General features: G+C 44.8%; 1 protein-coding gene across 5 annotated transcripts; it reads right to left on the bottom strand.

The window, feature by feature from the left end:
• Positions 1–988: 988 nt before the first annotated feature.
• On the bottom strand, positions 989–18,864 carry EIF4E2 (eukaryotic translation initiation factor 4E family member 2; the record flags this gene model as incomplete). Of its 5 annotated transcripts, none has more annotated exons than XM_079539835.1 (7): positions 989–1,028; positions 11,657–11,793; positions 11,886–12,038; positions 14,852–14,956; positions 16,820–16,954; positions 18,194–18,308; positions 18,845–18,864. In XM_079539835.1, 7 exons carry the CDS (start codon positions 18,862–18,864, stop codon positions 989–991), a joined length of 705 nt encoding a protein of 234 aa, XP_079395961.1. The 5 variants fall into 5 exon arrangements, with proteins under 5 accessions (XP_079395961.1, XP_079395963.1, XP_079395960.1 ...); XM_079539834.1 differs by lacking the exon at positions 989–1,028 and adding an exon at positions 3,578–3,623; XM_079539833.1 differs by lacking the exons at positions 989–1,028; positions 18,845–18,864 and adding exons at positions 3,578–3,623; positions 18,582–18,625.
• Between the last annotated feature and the right edge of the window lie 305 nt (positions 18,865–19,169).

A 19,169-nucleotide genomic window follows, 5' to 3' on the forward strand; every position in this document is an offset into this window, starting at 1 on the left:
TCACAGCTTCCATGCAGCTCCAAGCAGCAGTCCAGGCCATCACCCTCTTTCACTACAGCCACTGGAGTCCATTTCGCAGATGGCTGGAGACTCACAAACAACAGCACACCCCAGCCCAGCTGCCTACAGAAGCATGCACAGCCCCACATTCACCCTCTCCTGATGGTTCTCCAGTGAGATGGCTGGAGTACAGCAATCAAGTGACACCAAATACCTCTTTGTCCTAGTTTATAGGCAGCTTGCAGCCCTCTCCCAAACATGGAAGGCTGGGTGCAAGGCACCGCTAACCAGGGAATATGAAGAAGCAAAGACAAAGTAATCATCTAATTCTTCAAATGAACCATTGCACTACTGCGTGTCCACATAACTCCCCCAGTACAATGAAGTTTGACCACCCTGGCATTCGGAGTGCTTTGCTGCTGCAGGGCTAAGGGTCACGGAGGTGGGTAGCTGAGGGAAAGATGGAGCTATCAGAAACAGCCCTAGGGCTTCACCGCAGACTAGAGAAGTACTATTTTAGACAAAGCAGAAGAAAAAAAGACTGAAAGAAACAAAGAGACCCAATAATTTATTGGCAGAGCTGAAAGTGGGCATTTGAAAACCATGGGGCTGACTCTCAACTGGGAAGCTCCTCCCAGCTGCAGAGAGATTTATAATACTGGTATCCCTCAGCGAAAGGCTCTGACATCAAGGCAGAATCCCAGAGATCCTGCATGCCATGTACAGAAAGAGAGGAAAGTGCTGCAAGATGCGGCCCCAAGGGCACACTGCTAATTGAAAGGTTGGCCTCCCGCCCCGCTGCTAAAAAAGTTTGTGTATGACAAAATCAGCCTCTATCATCACCACTGCTGGAGGGCTTCAGATGGATCCTTCCTCCGAGAAGGAGTGCGAGAGTGGCCCATGAGTCCCTTCAGAGGTCAGAGAGCACTGGTGGAAACCTCTCAGTGCTGTCAACACGGAGAGAGGAGCTTAGTGCCAACTCTTGTTCTCACAATGTGATTTTTGTGTTTCGAAAGCTTGAATTATCCCTGGAAAACAGAGGAAAGAAAGAGGTTAAATATGTGCGCTGTTCAGATCCCAGCACCCCATGATCCCACCCACCATGGCTATCAGTGTTGCCAACCCAGCCTGTCACCCAAATCAACTCTTGTTAAATCTCCTTAGCGGATCTGCTTCCTAACTAGAGACTTTCCACCTGAGCCAACCTGCTGCTCCAGAACACAAGGAGATCTTGCTTCATCATCACTCATTGGGAAGAAAAAGGTATTACCTCTTGTTGTCAAAGCATACAGTAGGCACTGCACACCTCCCTGACAGATTCTGGGATTTAAATTGCAAGATCTCTTTCTTCTCAAATATTTATCCTCATGGACCTCCAGGTCCAGTATATTTTGTTCTCATTATCAATAAGTTCACTCTTTTAAGGCAGGAGAGACCAAAGGACTATGTAATCTGAAAATGACAGTTCCCCTAAATTTAAATAGGAGAGTCTCCTCAGCAGCTTTTACTCACATGAGTACAGCCATGGGGCTACCAACAAAGGAGTGCTGGTCCACCATCTTCATCTGTGTAGTCTTGTAGGACGCAGCAGTGATTGAAGATGGGGCAGATTACAGAAATTTGTATCTGCTTACTGCTAGCTTGTGAGCAGCAGCAATAGGCAAAGCATATTTACTCATCAATAGAAAGGTATTGGTTTGTTTTAGTTTGTTTCCTTTCATATCCAAATGGAATTAAAGGAGATGATGATTATTTTGGGAGAATGGGTTTGGTGCCTTCCCCTAAGCAGGGCAGGACAGTAAGTTGCCCAAACCGAATACCCAAGGATGCCTGAGCACACACTGCACCAAACTGGCACAGCTTTGTTGAAGAGTGAAGGCAGCTCATAGCTTCAGAAGCAAGGTGCTTTGCAGGACTGTAAAACCCTCTTTAAAGCCTTGAGCTAGGTTTGTGCACTGCTAAGAGCCACGTGGCAGCTGTAACATCACAGTGCATGCTGGAGCAGCTCCAGGAGGCAAGCTGGAGGAGCAGAAGGAAGTCAAAAATAACTCTTCAGGAGAGTTAACCAAGTTATTCTACTTTTACTTGACAGCAAAAACCATGCTGGAGGCTATCTGTAGAAGACTGGGGTTCACCTTTGTACTTGCAAACAAAGCAGGCTGTGCTGCCATCTGGGAACACGATTCAGAATTCATTAACTGGATTCCAGTTAATTTGCAATAGCAGTATGACTTTTCATCCCACAGTGTACTTTCACCTGTGCCATCTACCCCAGGAGGATGGCACACTCTGGTTAGCTCTTGAACAGTTTTTCCATCTTTTGTTTTCTCACCATTATCACAATGCCCCCATCCCTCTGCTCACCACTGCTCTCCCTGGTTAGCACAGGTAACTCAATATAGTGGAGAACTAAATCAAATCTGTCACTGTCTTTCTATCCACTCAGCACACATACTGCCTTCTGAGACTGGTATTTAATGAAGTGAGGTGGTTTTCTCTTCTGGAAGGTCACCTGAACGTCCTCTAACAATAAAAATACTGCTAAGTGCTTGTGAAATATTTTGTAAACACTGATCCTCACAAAAGCCCAGATCCGTGAGGAAGGAAAGACTTCAGAGCAAACTATGAAAGCACTGCTTGTCCAAAACTGTGGAAGGTGGTTTGGGAGCAGCGGGACTCCCAGCAGCTCTCCAGAGCTCAGCTGTGTTGGAGCAGCTATATCCCATCACAAGGTGGGATTCAGACAATAGATTTGCTTCTCTCAGTGGGTTCCTCTGCCCTGGCGCTTGGCAACACAGCAACCCCACTTGGCTACAACCAAACACAGCCCCCATCACAAGGCCTCATGCAAGCCCTTTTTAGAGAAAGTGCCTGCTGTCAGGAAACTGGGCCCTAGAGGGGAAAAAACAATCACAACAGCACTGAGCTCACCTTGCCTATTTTCTCTGCACATGGCTGGTTGCCATTACCAGAAGTAGCAGGCGGTTTCATCCCTTGGGCCACAGCATTATTCTTATTTCTAAATACAGTAGCTACTGTGTCTTTCCTGAACAAGCTTTTATTGACAGACTAATTTATTCTGCCCCAGCCTACTGACAAGAGCAAAGGCATGTATGCCAAGCTCTAGGCACCTCTCTCAGCATCCATTGCACGGATGTGCTCAGCACTCATTTACCACTTCATAGCTGCTAACAGACAACCCTAGGCAGCAGACCCAAGCTGAAGACATACCTCTCAGCCTCCTAGGACCAGGTCTGGGATACAACTGGCTTGCACAGTGGAAGGACACATTAACAAAGCAGCACACAGCACTGCAACAGAAAGTGCTGAGTGAACGCAGACCACTGTGAATGTTGGTGCCTTTGGTCACAAAAAACACACCACAACAACAAACAACCACAGCTTTTTGATCTTTGGGAAAAAGCCAGCGGTGGAACCACCACCTGGACTACAAGGCAAGAGGAAAACGTGCCAGACCGTGGGAAGAGGGATGGAAGCTGAGAGGTATGCCATGAAGTCACATAGGAAGAAAGATGAGGCCCTACCCTGGGTGTGACAGAGGGGGGGGAGCGTTCGATCAGCGGCCACTGCTGTTCACCAGGCCATGAAACTCCTCCCAGGCCCTGGCAAGCCAGAGGGAAAAAAAAAAAAAGAAACAAAAAACAAAAAAACAGCACTTCAGATCAAAGGCTTCTTAACTTTTAACAAGAGCAGAAACATTCAATGGCGTTTGAAAGGCACTCGTCTTCAGAGAGCAAGGCAATATTCTCTGATAGCCCTAGTGGATAGAAGCATCCTTAAAACCCAGCCAAACATCTGACAGCGCAAGGCAGCTTTTACGTTCTGCACAGACACGAAGCGTTCCCACTGGCTGCTGGCGATATAGCCACATTAATACCCAGAGACAGGTATGACCTTCCCAGTCACAAATGGAATATCCATTTCCTATCGCTAATAAAATAGCCAGTGTTTTGTATTTCTAGAGGATTACCACATTCCTTGGCAGGTTAAACTCAGCTAGCTTCTGGCCTCGTGCTTCACCACATCTCTGCAGTAATCCCTACAATAGGGTCTTCTTTTAATGCTGTATGGCTCAGTTAATAGGCCAGTCCTCAGTCAGGCAGCAGAATCCAATTGTTTATAGAAAATCTCACTTCCTATTGCAAACCTGCACCGTTAATAACAGCCCAGTAAAAACGCCAGAGCTATCAGAAATGAAAACGCTTTCAAACAAGTTGGAGGGACAGGCCTAGCGCTGCATTCCCTGGTGGAGAATGTTACTGACGTACAAAGTTAGCAGACTGAAAAATTGCTGTCTGTTTTACAAAGGCACCATTCTGAAAGCCCCTCTCAGGGAAATAAAGAAACGATGCTGAGGTTAATGTGAGCATGACTACTATCTTCCAGGATCAGAGACATCAAAGGACCTCATCGTTTTTCATACGCAGCTGAACAGTGCTGGAGGCTACAGCACATGCCAAGCCATTCACCAATCCAAAGTTCCACAGAGCCAGAGGGACCCTAAAGGGAACGCAGGTCAGCCATAAACCCAGGCGGTCTTGCTGAGTTTAGCTGCTAAGTGCCAGCCACACCTCACATCCTGTTTCCTGCACTGCCTCATCAGGCCAATGCAACGGACAGGAGAGTACAGAGATGGAAATTCCACAGCAGTTAGCATCTGTGCCTAAAATGGACCCTCAGCCTGGCTGCTACCTGTGCCTCACAGTCAAGCTCCTCATCAGCATTTGCAAAAGCAGCTCAGCTGTCACGTGCTCTTTCCCAGCAAAGGCCCAAATAAACAGAGAATGTACCAGCAGAGTTAATGTCATGGGTACTGTGAAAGACTACATCACAAGCAGGCAGGCTTGCTGGGGACACAGCAAACAGGGCATGAGCAAGAAGCTTGTTACCACGATGTCTACCTTGGAATTTGTGACACTACCTTCCTGTAAAGTAAGATGGCAAATCCCTCTTTGAAAGGGATCAGAATTCACCTTTTGAGAATCCCCAGGAGCACAAAAATCTTCCTGATCATGACTAGGATGGACAAGTAACAGTCATCCACAGGAGTCCCAGAGCTACATCTAATCTCTGAGCTGACACTCAGACACTTTAAAGCAAAGAAAACATGAAGAGAAAAAGCAGACAGCAAAGGTGCTGTAAATGCTGCAAGGACAGCTCTCCAGACAGCTGGGGTTCACTAGCACATCAGTCTTCCCTCAGCACTCAGCTGGGAAAGTGCAAGGCAGAATAAAGGGTAAGTTAGCACAAGGTCTTGCTAAGGGATCTCACAGATGACTGCCACAGATGATTGCTGAGGTCAGATCTGCAATCCAGCTTGACACACAGCTTTGTCAGAGACAAACCCACCAGTGGCTCATTCTAAACAAGGCACCAGCACAGGCTCCTAAATGGGTGCATTTCCTCCAAGTCTTCCCTGATAAAGCCAACACAGAGTACCCTGAAAGGCCACAGAAAATTGCCTGTTACCCAGCCAGTGCACAGCACCAGAGGCTGCAGGTACTCTCCAGAAGAAAGATGGGTGAAGACAAATTTGCAGCCACAATCCTTCCCAACTACTGAATACAAGTTGGAAAGCTACCCACGTCTCCAGCTTCATTCCAGTCTCTACCTTCATATCCTCCCTTCAATCTCCCATTCCTTCTACTCCTACCACATTTCTGCTACCACTAATTACATCTCTTTGCTTTCCTGCAGTCCCCCTCAAACCCACAGCTTCTGTCCTCTCCGCAGAAGGGACACGAGGGCAGATTATCTGCCTACATAATCAATAATGTACTACCCTTCCAAACCAAGGAGTTCTCAGTTCCAACATCTCATAACATCACACACACAGTCCTCCAGCTGCCAAGCCCTCCTCACACACAGAGAAAAGGATCTTCCAGCCAAGAATTTTTAAGCGAAGACCCTCATACATATTATACTGCTAATTAATCCAACTATCTGCTGACTTGACTGAAAAAATCCACCAAGATGTGTCTGCTCTAATGTACCTAAACTGTGCTAGCGGAGCAAACTGCTCTCCATTTCGTACTGAATGAGGCTGCCAGTTAATTTTGTCTGGCAGAATCTTTATGACCTGTGATGTGCCAAGGGCACAGTGCCAGCGAGTCTAAGAGGTTATTTTTATGTACAGACATTTTTAGTACCTTAGTGCTATACTGTCTGTGTGACAATCAGATACTCAGTGAATTGATCCCCCAACACTTAGGTTATTCCCACTGAACAGATGGGAAATGGAAACATTAGCAGGCTAAATAAAGCCAGCCAGAGCTGCTCCTCCACACTCATTCCTGACCCACAACTGTTGAAGTTTCCCACTGTCTCCCTCACTCCCAGGGTCAGGATGCAAGCAGAGCTCCCTTTCAAGTTGAAGAAAAAAAAAAAATAAATGCAAAAAGAAGCCACCATCACAGACTTCAACAAAAACGGGAAGAACAACCACAGCTGCTTCAAGGGACTTTCTAAATCTAAACTGTGAAAGCAGCACCAGTTGTTTTCTCAAAATCCCAGCAGTTCCCCTTCGGTATTTTTCAACATGGCTCTGCTTCCCTACCATCTCCTTCCCCAGATAAAATAAAAAAAGGAGATAGAGAGCTCACAGCACATGCTGTCTCACAGCACTCACCGAGGTCTGTCCCTTCCACCAGTCTGCGTGCAACCTGCCAGCACGGCCACCGCTCACTGCACACTGCATACATGGTGCCAAGAGCAGCACTGACTCTTCTGGTGCTCCCCACACTCTAGCAAAGTGCTTAAAGGATTTATCCAAAGCCAACCAGGAACTCTGTGATAAGCCCACAGGCCAACAGCTTTTAAAAAAATAAATATCTAGGATATTCTTGTAGCTTGAAATAATCCTTTCGCTTAACAGGCAGTATCCACAGCTAAGGCCAGTGGGGAAGCCATCACAACTATGGAATCAACAATATCTGAACTGACCTCCTTAAAAAGAAACATGAAGTGGATTACAGCAGCTTCTTTGCTAAGAGACAGGCCACCAAGATATGGGAGCCTTTTACACAGTCACAGATGCTTCTGAAGAATTGACAAAGAAAAAGGCAGTGAATCCATCACTTCAAAGCCTGAGTCTACGGAAGTGCTCTTAACTTGCAGCACCAAGAAAGGTTACTGGAATTGGAGAATGGAGTGATAAATGGATTAAGCCAGCACTGCAGAGCCTCAGGAGAAGAGGACAGCTATCAGATCTGGAACCTCACCGCTTTTTTTTGTCTTTTATTCCTGTTCTTTGACTTGATGGAATGAGAGTGAAGCAACACAGCCCTCTAGAGCTGGCAAGATCCAAGACAACCCATTACTCCATCGACAGGCATCAGTGTGCATGGGGCCCATTTGCAAACTGAGCAACTTCAGACAAGGTACAGCTGAAGACAAAGATGACACAAATAGGACAGCACCACTGAAGAGTATCAACTCCTAACGTTCCTGGAAATTAGCAAGCAAATGGAACCTAGTGCTACGAAAATGTGAAGTTTACATAACAAGGAGACTTCTCACCAGCACACCATCACCATCTTACTGCTTCAGAAACACTCATCTGGCCACACATTTACCACTTCCCCTGAGGATTTCTTCTGTCACATCTCCCTTGAATTCAAGACTGCACTGCCCACTCCACCCCCACTTTATTTCCTTTTTTTTTTTTTTTTTTTTTTTTTTAAAATCTTTAAAACACAATAACCTTGTTCCTGCATTCTTCTTACTCTTATTCCCTCCCTAGGATTATCTGCTTGCTTCCTAACTAAAATATTGTCCAAGGCCATTTCCTCCAACTGCCTGCAGTGAAATGAACCCAGTGCCAGCCCTATTAAGATCAACTATTCTTCTCATTTACTCGAGCCATCCCATTAGTTATCAGTAGTGACTTTGAAAGGAACAGAGTTTTATACCCTGCTCAGCTCTCACTGCAGCAGGCACTTACAAATAACTGAAGCTTTGTTTTCAGAAAAAAAAAAAAAAAAAAAAATAGCCTTGCTTTTGAGCTGACAGGACGATCCATAAAGTCACACAGCAACCAAAATATTTCCAGACCACTCAGCTCAGTGGAAGCTCACAGTACAGCTGCACAGTGAATGCCTGATCTCTCCTGTCACATGAAGCAAAGCTGTTCAGCTCTCGTGGGCATCCTGGATGGTGCTGTGGGTGGGAGCTCTCAGCACAGGAGATGGTCATTGACCACACAGGTATCAGCAACGAAAAGTAAGGCTGAAAACCCCAGACAGGGCTTTTCAAAAACAAAACAAAAAACAACGCGCAAGAAAACACACCACAAACCACAGAGCATACGTTCTAAAAAGATTTGTTTTTCCATAATTCCAAACCACACAGAGTGCTGCTGCCCATAACCCAATGTCAGTGCTGAGCCACATCACTTCCAAGGTAAGAACACTGATGACAGAACCTTTTACACTGTCTGCTTCAGGTGAGTGCACGTCGGAAGGAACAAAGAGAAGCAATCTCCTTCCAGCTACTGAAGAAGGCAGCCCACAAAATGTGGTGTTCTCAGGTACTGAGTGAGCACTGTAACGTCTAAGGTACTATAAATCCTCTGGAATTAAGAAGAGTACAAGAGAATGCTCGAGCTCTTCCAGTAAGATTGGTAATTAATACAGACTAGGCCGACCCTTCCACTTGCAGGGATTTAGGCAGCTTGTCAATATAGCAAGCAAGAGAAAGGATGAATATGTGAATACTGCAATGAAAGATCTGCTTATCTAGCTAAATGCACAAGTCCCACCACTGTGAGCTGAAGGGACAGAATGCAGAAGAGCTCTTTGGAATAACTGTGAAGCAAGAGATACTTTTCAAAAGCAGCCTGGCAGTGCCACCACCTTCTGAAACAAAGGAGGCTGCAGCCTCACTGACAACTCATGAAAAATGGTGTCTAAAAACAAGTTAATATGAAGTGCAATATCACAAAGGGAATATATAAAACCTGAAACACAGTGCTCAGCTTCCACAGTGAGGGGCACACTACCAATTTCTACCAAAGTGTTCATTTACAGTGTGTCAAAAGCTAATCCAGGTCAATTCACTACCTGAAAGTCAAGGTTTTGAGAAACGCCTGTTCTTTTCTTGCTAAGCATGCTCCCTTTCCCAAAGCACAATCAATGCCAATCAAACCCTGCACACGAGCAGAGCTCTAGAGGAGAGATGCAGCCCATACAAATGAAAAATGCCACAAGCTCCCCTAGAAAGGCAGTCCTGACAAAGCCTACAGCATGGCTCTTCCATTAGAGCCTTTCATAAAACACAGCCAGAGTGTGAATACTGAGCGCTGGCTAGAAAGCCCTCTCGAGCCATAAATCACATGGTACATGCACAGCATAAGTGGAGTTTATTCATGACGGACAGTATTTCAACAGGGCTTGATAGATGGCCGAGGAAAAGGAGCCAGACTTCATGGAGGGTAGAACTAGTTACACAAGAGATTCTTCATTAGTGAGAAATCCTTAATGACACGAAGCTTAGCCAAGCGGAGTCAGCCTGAAAGCTGGGGCTGTCCTGCTCTTCTCTGTCAACAAAGCAGGCACCATCGCCTCCCTGCAGCTTGCTGCCTGCAACTCCTCCGTGCTAGCACTGATACTGAGCAAGAAAAGCACAATAAGTCAGTCCACGCACCACTACACAGAAACTCCAATGACAAGCAGCTCTGGTCTGCATTTACACCAGCACCATTAGAAGGAAATGCTGGACTGCACTAAAAGCAGAGTGCTGCAGCTCAAGCAAAGCAATGGAAAAAAAAAAAAAAAGTTTCATGACACCCTACATGATGGAAGGTTAATTGCTCAGACCTACTCCACTAGGACACCAAACCAACTTCTGACAACCACTCCTACCCACAGAAAGGTATGCGGGAGACAGGCCAGCCTGCTTCTATTTAACAACTGCTCCCAACTGTAATCTGAACCACTAAATTTGATTCCTCAAACATCTGTTATTCTTGGACAAGCTCCTCTTGCACCACACATCAGAAGAATAAAATGAAACCTATGCTACAGAGAAAGAGAGGACAGCCAACACGGTCTGATAGACTACAGTAGGGAAATAAGACCGTGACACCGGATGCACCATCACTCCATGACTGATGCCTGCCTGAGCAAAACCAGACACAAACATTGCAACAGCAGCAGTGTGACCTAGGAAGTGCTGATGGGGATAGCTTATAAAGGAAAGGCCACATCACTTCCTGTCTCAACTTGCTACACAAACAAATATCACAGCTGCAACACAGGTTTGGGATACAGCTTTCCTTACAGAGTCTGGGAGAACAGAACAATCTCCTTCCTCACATCAGAAAGCCGCAGTACCAGCTTGCAGTCTTCTACTGCAGAACAGAAGCAAAATATCCTGGAAAATGTCCACATGAGCACCTTGCTACCTCATAACACAGGTAGAGAGTTGACAGTGCCCTCTCCTGGCAAGAAGCACATGAGAAATGTTACTGGCAAAAATCACAAGATTTCAACCTAAGTAGGAACTTTCAAAAACACCAAAGCTTACTGGAAAAAGACAGGGTTTAAGAACAATAATTTCCCTTCTCCTTCTCCTTCCCACACACACAGGCAGGAGGGCCATGTGGAGCACTAGATGCCTAAAGGCAGTTTAAACAGACTCATGTATTATTGCTAGTGACTCACACCCCAAATCAGGTGCTACTAGTAGCTACATTTCTCCTAAAAGCAGGACTGAGCTCACCAAATTCTCTGCCAGCACACCAAAGAGATGGTGTTTATGCAGAAAGGACAAGCCAGCACAATGAAAATAAGTCATGAAAGGTACTTGGACCCTGATTAAGGTTTGGACTAGAAAAAAGGTCACTATCTTATTAATTTGTTTCACTTCTTCCAAGTGTTAATTTAATCAATATGATCTAATTGGTGAATTGGTTCATAACATATGTCAGGGAAAAAAAAAAAAAAGCTAAGTGATTCACTATAACCAATACTTGCACATGCAATTCTCTGTCACACTATGGGAAATAAAAGTCACCCTGAATGGCCTGGTATGGTAAGCTATAATAGGTTTATTTAAAAATACAGTTGTCCTCTCTGTGTACCATGATCTTCTAGTCTTGTTAAAGACCCTCTGTCACCAGGGCCTGGAAGACTTAATATACGACGTTTATTATGATTAGAAATCATTTGTACAGCACTGTAAATTCACACAGCTCTTTCCCAAGAACATTTATAAGTCTAATGGCACTATAAATCCCTGTTAGCTTCCGCACTTTATTCCCTTGAATCTCTATTTATTCAAATGATCTCACATCCCCCCCCTACACTGCAATCTTGTGTCTGAATATATGAAGCCACAGTCCCACTCTGGGCAGCCACCTCCCAAGTGACAGGCTGGGTGGATTGCTAACAAAGCCCAGGACTATACACTTCAAAAAGAACACTATTAGAACAGAACGAACCTAATAACAGCACAATAATGACACAGACATTTAGCTTTCAAAGCACACTGGCAACAATCGCCGCTGTTTGTCTTACTGTTCGCACCGAACAGCCCCGATGCACACGAGCAGTTCTCTCCATTCCTGTGATCTGCATTAAATTGCTCGAGCACGCATGCAACCTGCAGCAGGCCCTCCCCCTGCCACCATACGTACTTGATGCTATCGGTGTGTGTTTTATATTCCATGATGGTGTTGGGAGGTAGGTTGAGCACTCTTCGTAACGTGTCGCGTATCCGGGCTGTCGTGGCCTGGTCGCTGGCTGTCTTGTTCCATATCGAGATAATGTCCTCCTACAGAATTGCACGTAAGGAAGGGGTAAGCAGATGGCATTTTCTGCAGCCCTGCCAAATGGAAGCACATGCCAGCTCTCAGAACGGCTTACCTGGAATCGGACAGAGACGACTGCCCCACAGATTTCTTCGCCCACCATAAACTGTTCTCCAAGCATAGCCAGAATGAGATTCTCCCAACATCGTGACGCTAAGCCCTTTCGCAGACGGATAATCCATTTACCACCATTTTTGTTGGCATCATCCTAGGAAGATGTGCAAGAAATCAATTTGTTTTCTTCTAGTAATTTTTCTGCTTCCCACAAGACAGCGAAGCCATAGACAGTAGCAGATATTGATTGGGTGGAGCACCAGGATATCTGGAGGTATTTCAAAGCAAAAGCATTTCACTGCTCCCCCATACAAGTGGAGAAAGAGGAATGCCACTTACTTTGAATACAAAGTATTTGAAACAATGACTCTCAACATTCCAGAGGACACTATACACCGAAGGCTTGAACTCCAGTATTTTAATCCCACTAGTGACGACTACAACCTATCCATCTGCACACAGAATCGGAGGCAAGAACCCTAAAATTATTCCAAACTCTAGCCTAATTCCACCTTTGTTTAATCCCTTGTATACGTAGCTCTCCTCGTTAGAAGAGGAAAAATCCCTTATCACAGAACATGGAAGGCAGAGAAACAGTTTGAAAAAATCATGTTTAAAAGTAAGGGGAAAGTAGGAATACACTTTCCTTCAGCATTTCCAGGAATGAGCTCACACAGCAAGTTAACACAGAATGCCCTTTCTCTGAAAGCCACTGTCATTATCACAGATACAGATGAACTGTGCTGAGCCAAGGAAATACACAAAAATTGGGGGAGAAAAATTTATGCTAAGTGCCCAACCCATCACCTCAAAACTGCAATTCTGTATGTGGAACTGAAAACTGCTACGGACTGCCCTGCTTCACAGAACACACAAGCACATCAAACAGCAGCTCTTCCTTTGTGCAGAATTCTCACTGTGGCATTTCCTTGTAGCTGGAAACTCTTAAAGGGAAACAAACTCCATCCAAAGCCCACAACTGAGAAGTAGGAATAAGTCTAAGAGGAGGTGGCAGTTAGGAAGGGAATGAACAGAGGTCGAGGACAGAAACTGAGAAGAAAAGAGAGTTCGTAGAGAAGTGTATTACACAGAACATCCATGGCCAAATAATTAGCAATCCCCTTTGCCAACCTAAGTTACACTTCAAAGGTGCTAGGCAAGACAGCCCAATCCATCTTAATGGAGCAAAATTAACTTTATTTTAGCTATAAAGCTAAAGGAAGCTATAAAGCTTCCTTAGAAAAACTAAGCATCTGTGTGCTCTCAGAGAAAGCAAATGCCAGTGAAGCAACCCTGAGCAAACGGGAAAATGTCAGCACAAGAGCAGCACTCACCAGACCCCCAGTCTTCATGTAAGTGTTAGAACCCATAATGCAAGGGTAAGGTGTGAGCTCTGAACAAACCTCAAAGCATGAAAGCAGCCACGTGCAAGATGAAGAAGCCAATCAGCAGTAGTTCTAGGAATGTGGTACATTCCCATGAAATGCAAAGTGCTTTCTGATTAAGCATCCTTGTTTTCCAAGTTGTGGACACCCCCACTCTAAGAATTAAGTTGCCCAGAGTTCAGCCTTTGGATGTTGGATTTAACTCCTCAAACATTCCACGCTGACTTACAGCAGGAAGAAGATAAATTGGTATAGCTCTAAACACCTTAAGCATTGTTCAGGAAGGTTCAAGGCTAGAAAGAGAATGGTCATTGGGAAGCAGATGCTGTACTGTGTGTTTTACGGTTATTGTTAGTTTTCTCTCAGGTTAAACAAGCTTTGGTTCAGTCAAGCATTTCATTTCCCTTTACCGGAATAATAATGATCCGCGGCCCAGAAAAATCACATGGGAACATTATGCTTACTGCTATGACTTTACCCAGAAAAGGCACAGATGGATACTAAAAGAGATCAGAACTACATATATGTATACATGCTCACAGAAATTACAGTAACTAAGCTTACTTTCAAAGAGGAAGGAACATAAAGCCCTAAAAAGAGTAGCAAAGAGAAGGGAAGCAACAAGGGCCTTTTTCCACACGTACAAGAAGGCAACCCGAGCAGAAATAAAAAGAGCCTCTCCGTCCTCATCTTGAAATGGCTACAGGGAAATTCTCTACAGAAATTCTGCTATCATTAACTTGTGGACTCTCTGGTGGACACATTATCAGCACAGCTGATCAAGAGCTGACTGGAAGTCCAAAGAGGGTTAAGCGTTTTATATAAATTGTATTTGCAGTAACTGGCTATAAAACACCTTGCTTAAAATAATTGCCAACCAGGGTCACATATAAATTTCTCAGGACCAAGCAGCATAATTAGGTACTGCAGAGCAACACATAAAATTCTCATATTGCAAATGGTATTGGTCATTGCTGGAAGCCAGCCAGGAACTGGAAGAATGATTTGTTGGGCAAAGATTTTTTTTTTTCCTCTCTTTATACAGATTTGGACAGAAATGAACAAATGCAAACCAAGTGCTTCATAGAGAAAAAAGGTGAACAAAAGGCTAAGTATTCTTTCCATTTCCTGTTCTGTGTACAGCTGTAGGCTTTTAAGCATGTGCATCTCCTTGCTTCTTATTTTCTTACTTCTTCCCTTATTGATAGGTTCAGTCCCTTTTAGAGGAAAGCTCCACGCTGCCACCATAGGACAAAGGAATAATAAGGGGTAAAAGTTAGTATGCAGTGGCTTATCTGGGCTACCCTTTTTACTGAGCTGCAGGCAACACTGCCCAGAGGTATTTTCTGGACCCACAGCAAGCACAGCTAGAAACTCCCTTCATCTGCCCTCTCCCCTGCCAGAACATCACAGAGCCATCAGGTTCCACAAAACAGAGTTTTGAGAATAAGTTTACAGCAAATTCAGAAGAAAAGGCTGAATCCAAGAGTGCCATTAAGCAACAAGAGTCTCTTCTTCACAGAAGGTTTCCTCCATCATTCTCTGGGGAAGTATCAAGGCACACATGAGAGTTCCAACTCACCTCCCACATGGGTTTGATGCCCTCTTTGAAAAGATGGAAGTCACTATGGCCTGTCAGGTCCCCAGGACGTACCATGTGACTGTAAAACCTCCAGAACTGCTCCACCTGCAATGACATGAACCACAGAGTGAGGCTGCTCAAACTGTTCAGAGCCCTTTCTACAACAGCTAGCCAGACACACCTTCCCCTCTTCTCTTTATTTCTTGTCATGAGGGTGTTTATTAGGATAGCAATAGGATCAGAGTTTGAATGCCTACTTCTCATTGGCTCTATTAGCAAGTGACCACCTGGAACATTCAACAAGTGCCTGCAAAAATTATTTGGTGCAGTCTGCGCTAAGACAGCTTCTGCTCTAGAGAACAGTTGCCAGATTCTAATGCTCAAACTTTAAATTAGTGGACATATATCAAGTGCAACAGCTACAGCCAAGCCTCCTTGCACTACAAGAGAACTCATTCCTGCACCAACCACTGTTCTCAGCACTAAAGGAGACTGCAGAAGCCTCCATATCTGATATATCTTGGATTGATTTTTACTATATCCAGATTGTAAGACAACAGAAACATTCTGGTACTGTTTTAAAATCTTTAGGCACCACTCAGAGCTTTTGTTTAAATCCCTCTTATTTCCCTTTACAGCCTGCTATGACATTCTGGCCACTAGAAAAATACCATTTTCCATCATGCCACCCCCTGTGTCTACTTCAGATAGCCTGGCCAGAACTTTTAATTTCTAAAAATAAAGCATCTATTCTTTTAAATTCTCTAGATGAAAAAGGATTTTAGAGAGGCTGGATCTTTAAAAGAAGGCATTGGAATTGATTATACTAATTACCACATTTTAAGAGGACTCCACTCAGTAAGACCACAGCTATTAATCAGATCAGCAGTGAAGCTGGAGGGGTTAGACACCATCCCAAGTACTCATCAGAGACCTCGATGACTTGGTCAGCACTTGGAATTCTGCTTCAAACTCTGATCTCTGCCATCCACACAGGAATTTGCTTTTATAGCCAATATAATTATGAATCAAGGCTGAGATGGGGTCAGAAAATCTATTTCTGCAAGATAATTTCTATACTGCATTTGGATGTAAGTTCTCACAATGCGTGCACCTGCCCTCTAGTGGTTAGCATTTAAAAGCTTTGAGTTAGAGCTTTCTATTGAAAAAGCAAAGGACAAAATGAACCCAGGCTTCACATCAGACAGTCCTTCCTAGAGCTTATTCTCCCTTCTTCTTTAACAGAATTTGGAAACAAATCTTCTGACCAACCTCCTTCCATCCTACCTGAATTCTAGCATTTCCAGCCTACAATATCAATCAATTTTTCTTGTGTACCTCAAGATCTTAACAATGGTTTTACATTATCAGTACCATAAAACAACCCAATGCTGCCCTTCTAGTACTTAGTTCATTCTAGGAATAAGCAACCACAAACAGCAAAAAGGTAAAGGAAGAGCAGTTTGCCTTCCAACCAACTTCACTGCAACACCTAACTGCACCTCAGTTATCACTTCCACAGCAACAGTAGACACCAGGCCAACAGCTGCTCACACACCAAGCATACCAGATAAATGTTCTTGAAACATTCTTTGTGGTGCAAATACTGGGGGGTAGGGGGAAGTAGCTGTACAATCATTGCTTCACAGCTCTTCCTTTCTTCTCTTGCTCACCTGTTTCTCTTGCTCACCTGTTCTCTTGCTCAAGTTACGTTGCACCTAGCAGGTTACAGTTACAAGAGTTCTCACCATTCTTCCATTATTATTCAAGCTGTCTAGCATGGGGCAAAAGAGAACTGCTTAGGACATGCCATTTGCTCTAGGCAGTTCAAGAACTCACCTGTAAGTCCTCTGCTCTCAACAGCAGAAGCGCAGCATGCATGTGTATACAGTCAATGCACAGAAAGTAAGCCAGCCACAATGACTACATCATGCCCAAATGATACAAGCACAACAGAGATATACTCACCGAGGCAAAGGTGCCAATCTGTTTGATGTTCTGTTCATAACTCTGTGAGCTGGTAGGCCTCCCAGGTGTTCGTCTGGAGTACCAGAAAGTGTAATTATACTGCAAGGGATGCTCAGCTGGTCCCGGGACAACTGCCTGCAGAACAAAAAACATTGCTTATCTCTAACGTGCTCCTCTACAGCAAGAATGGAAAAAAATATATGCACAGCATCAGAAATGCACATGTTCCCATCCTAAGAGGGTGTAAAACAAACAACAAACCGTAATTTTCACTGAAAAATGCCATTGCTGCTAGTTGTCTGACATGGACCATTAGGCTAACAGCAGCTGGTTATTTCAAAGAGTACTAGAAATTTGCTGAGTGGGGATGGTTAAGGAAATAACAACTTAAGCTCTAAGAATTGTCACATAAAAACAAGCCACGTAACAATCAAAAACAGCATTATTAAGTTTACCTTTTAATTCCATACTGTGACTATCTCAAAAGAAAATGACAAACTAAAAATGGCAATATCTTTTTCCAAATGAAGAAAAAATGTCATTCTTCCCTACAAAGAATAAAACTCATTTATACTAAACCATGATTCAAAAGCAACTACAACTCATTGATGACTGCAGCTCTCTTAAGCAACCAACACCCCCAACACTCTGGGAGGATTATTCTGTCTTCTAATGAGTGTGAAAAGAGGTTAACGAGAACTTATTATCCAGGAGTCAAAACTGACATGACACAAGATGAGGGCTTTGGGGCTTTTTTTTCCACTTGGTATTGCTGCAGGAGTAAAGAGCTTAAATCTCTATTCTATTATTGTCTATGGTAAATTTACAATGACTGTATTACTTCAGACACAGTAGTGTGTCTGAAAAAACAAAACAACAACAAAAAAAAAACAAAACAACAAATAAGCATAGAATCATAGGAACATAGAATCATATCCACCTTCTCAACACAGGAACACTGCACTCACTGAGATCTGAGATTACTCACTGAGTAATGTCAATAACAAGACAAACACAGCTTGTAAGCCAGCTAAAAGCCACCAATCCTCTGTCAATTACTCCTTTCCCCACATCCTCTTCCAAATTTTGTTTTCAGGGATCAGGGAAATAAAGCTTCATTTTTTCTAATCTAAGCAAAAGCCTGGCTGCACTTAGATACAATTGTGAAGGAAGCACTCCCTACCCAGATTATGCACCTTCGTTCCAAACTGAAACTTCAAAACCAGAGTAACACAGTTCTTCTGCCATCTTCACCACAATAACAAAACATAACATGACCACAGTCCTCCAAGACATTTTCTTTATCCTTAAACTGAGAGCTCTAGAACTCTCACCTCATGCCCTGGTGAGGGAACACAGCCATCAGCACCTTACCTTCCTCTTGGTGGTACTCTGTGGTTTCTCTCGATCATTCTTTTCCTTCTCACTGTCTTTCTGTGTGTTATTCTCCTCGTTCTGGTCATGGTCTCCACTATCATCATCTTTCAATCTGGTAATGAAAAAGAACAGTGGCAGTGAGCATTATTTCTTGGAGCTGATTAGTTTCAAACCAAGCAGCAGCAGCCTCTATTTATACACTCCTCCTGTTAGCAGTGCCACCGGTGGTTAGAAATCTACACTTGACAGCACACACAGACTCCTCAGGCACATGCAAACGAATTCAAGCACTCTGATCCGGACCACAGACCCAATGCAAAAAAAAACCCCCCCGCGTGGACCCCCAGATCTGCAGTCAGCAGCCACAGAGACACAGCTTTCTGACCCTTTCCCTGGCTCTCCACAGCCCGGGCCAGGCGCGGCAGCCATCACCCCCTGCACGCCTCAGGGCTCCCGGCCTGCCCCACTCCCTGCCGAGGGCAGGAAAAGCCGAGCGAGAACCGTGGCCAGAAGGCCGGCCCGTCCCACGGCGATGCCTTCCGCCAGGGCGCAGGGCCGGGCCGGGAATGGGAAAGGGGCTGCGCGCGGCGCCGTGACTCATCGCGGATGGAAGCCGCGGGCAGAGCCAGAGCCACACCGCCGACTCACGCGTCGAATTTGTTGTTCATCGTCGCTCGCTGCCGCCACCCCCGTCCACCTCAGCGACTTCCGCTTCGCCGAGTCCGCTCTCCAAAGCCTTCCGCCACTTCCTGCGGCGACAGCGACGCCATGCTCCCCGCCCCGGCATCGTGGGGGCGGAGCGCGGCGGAAGTGGAAGAACGACACTTCCGGCCGCCATCTTGATCCTTTCGTTCAATTGCGTGGGGTGGGGTGGTGACGTCTCGGAGCTCGTGGGCCCTTTCTGCAGTACAGAAATGAGTATTCAAGAAGGCAAATTACGTAGACTTTCATTTAGGAACTCGTAGTGCCCGAG

The sequence above is a fragment of the Tetrao urogallus genome (genome assembly GCF_951394365.1).
Source record: "Tetrao urogallus genome assembly, chromosome: 9".
NCBI classification, from domain to species: domain Eukaryota; kingdom Metazoa; phylum Chordata; class Aves; order Galliformes; family Phasianidae; genus Tetrao; species Tetrao urogallus.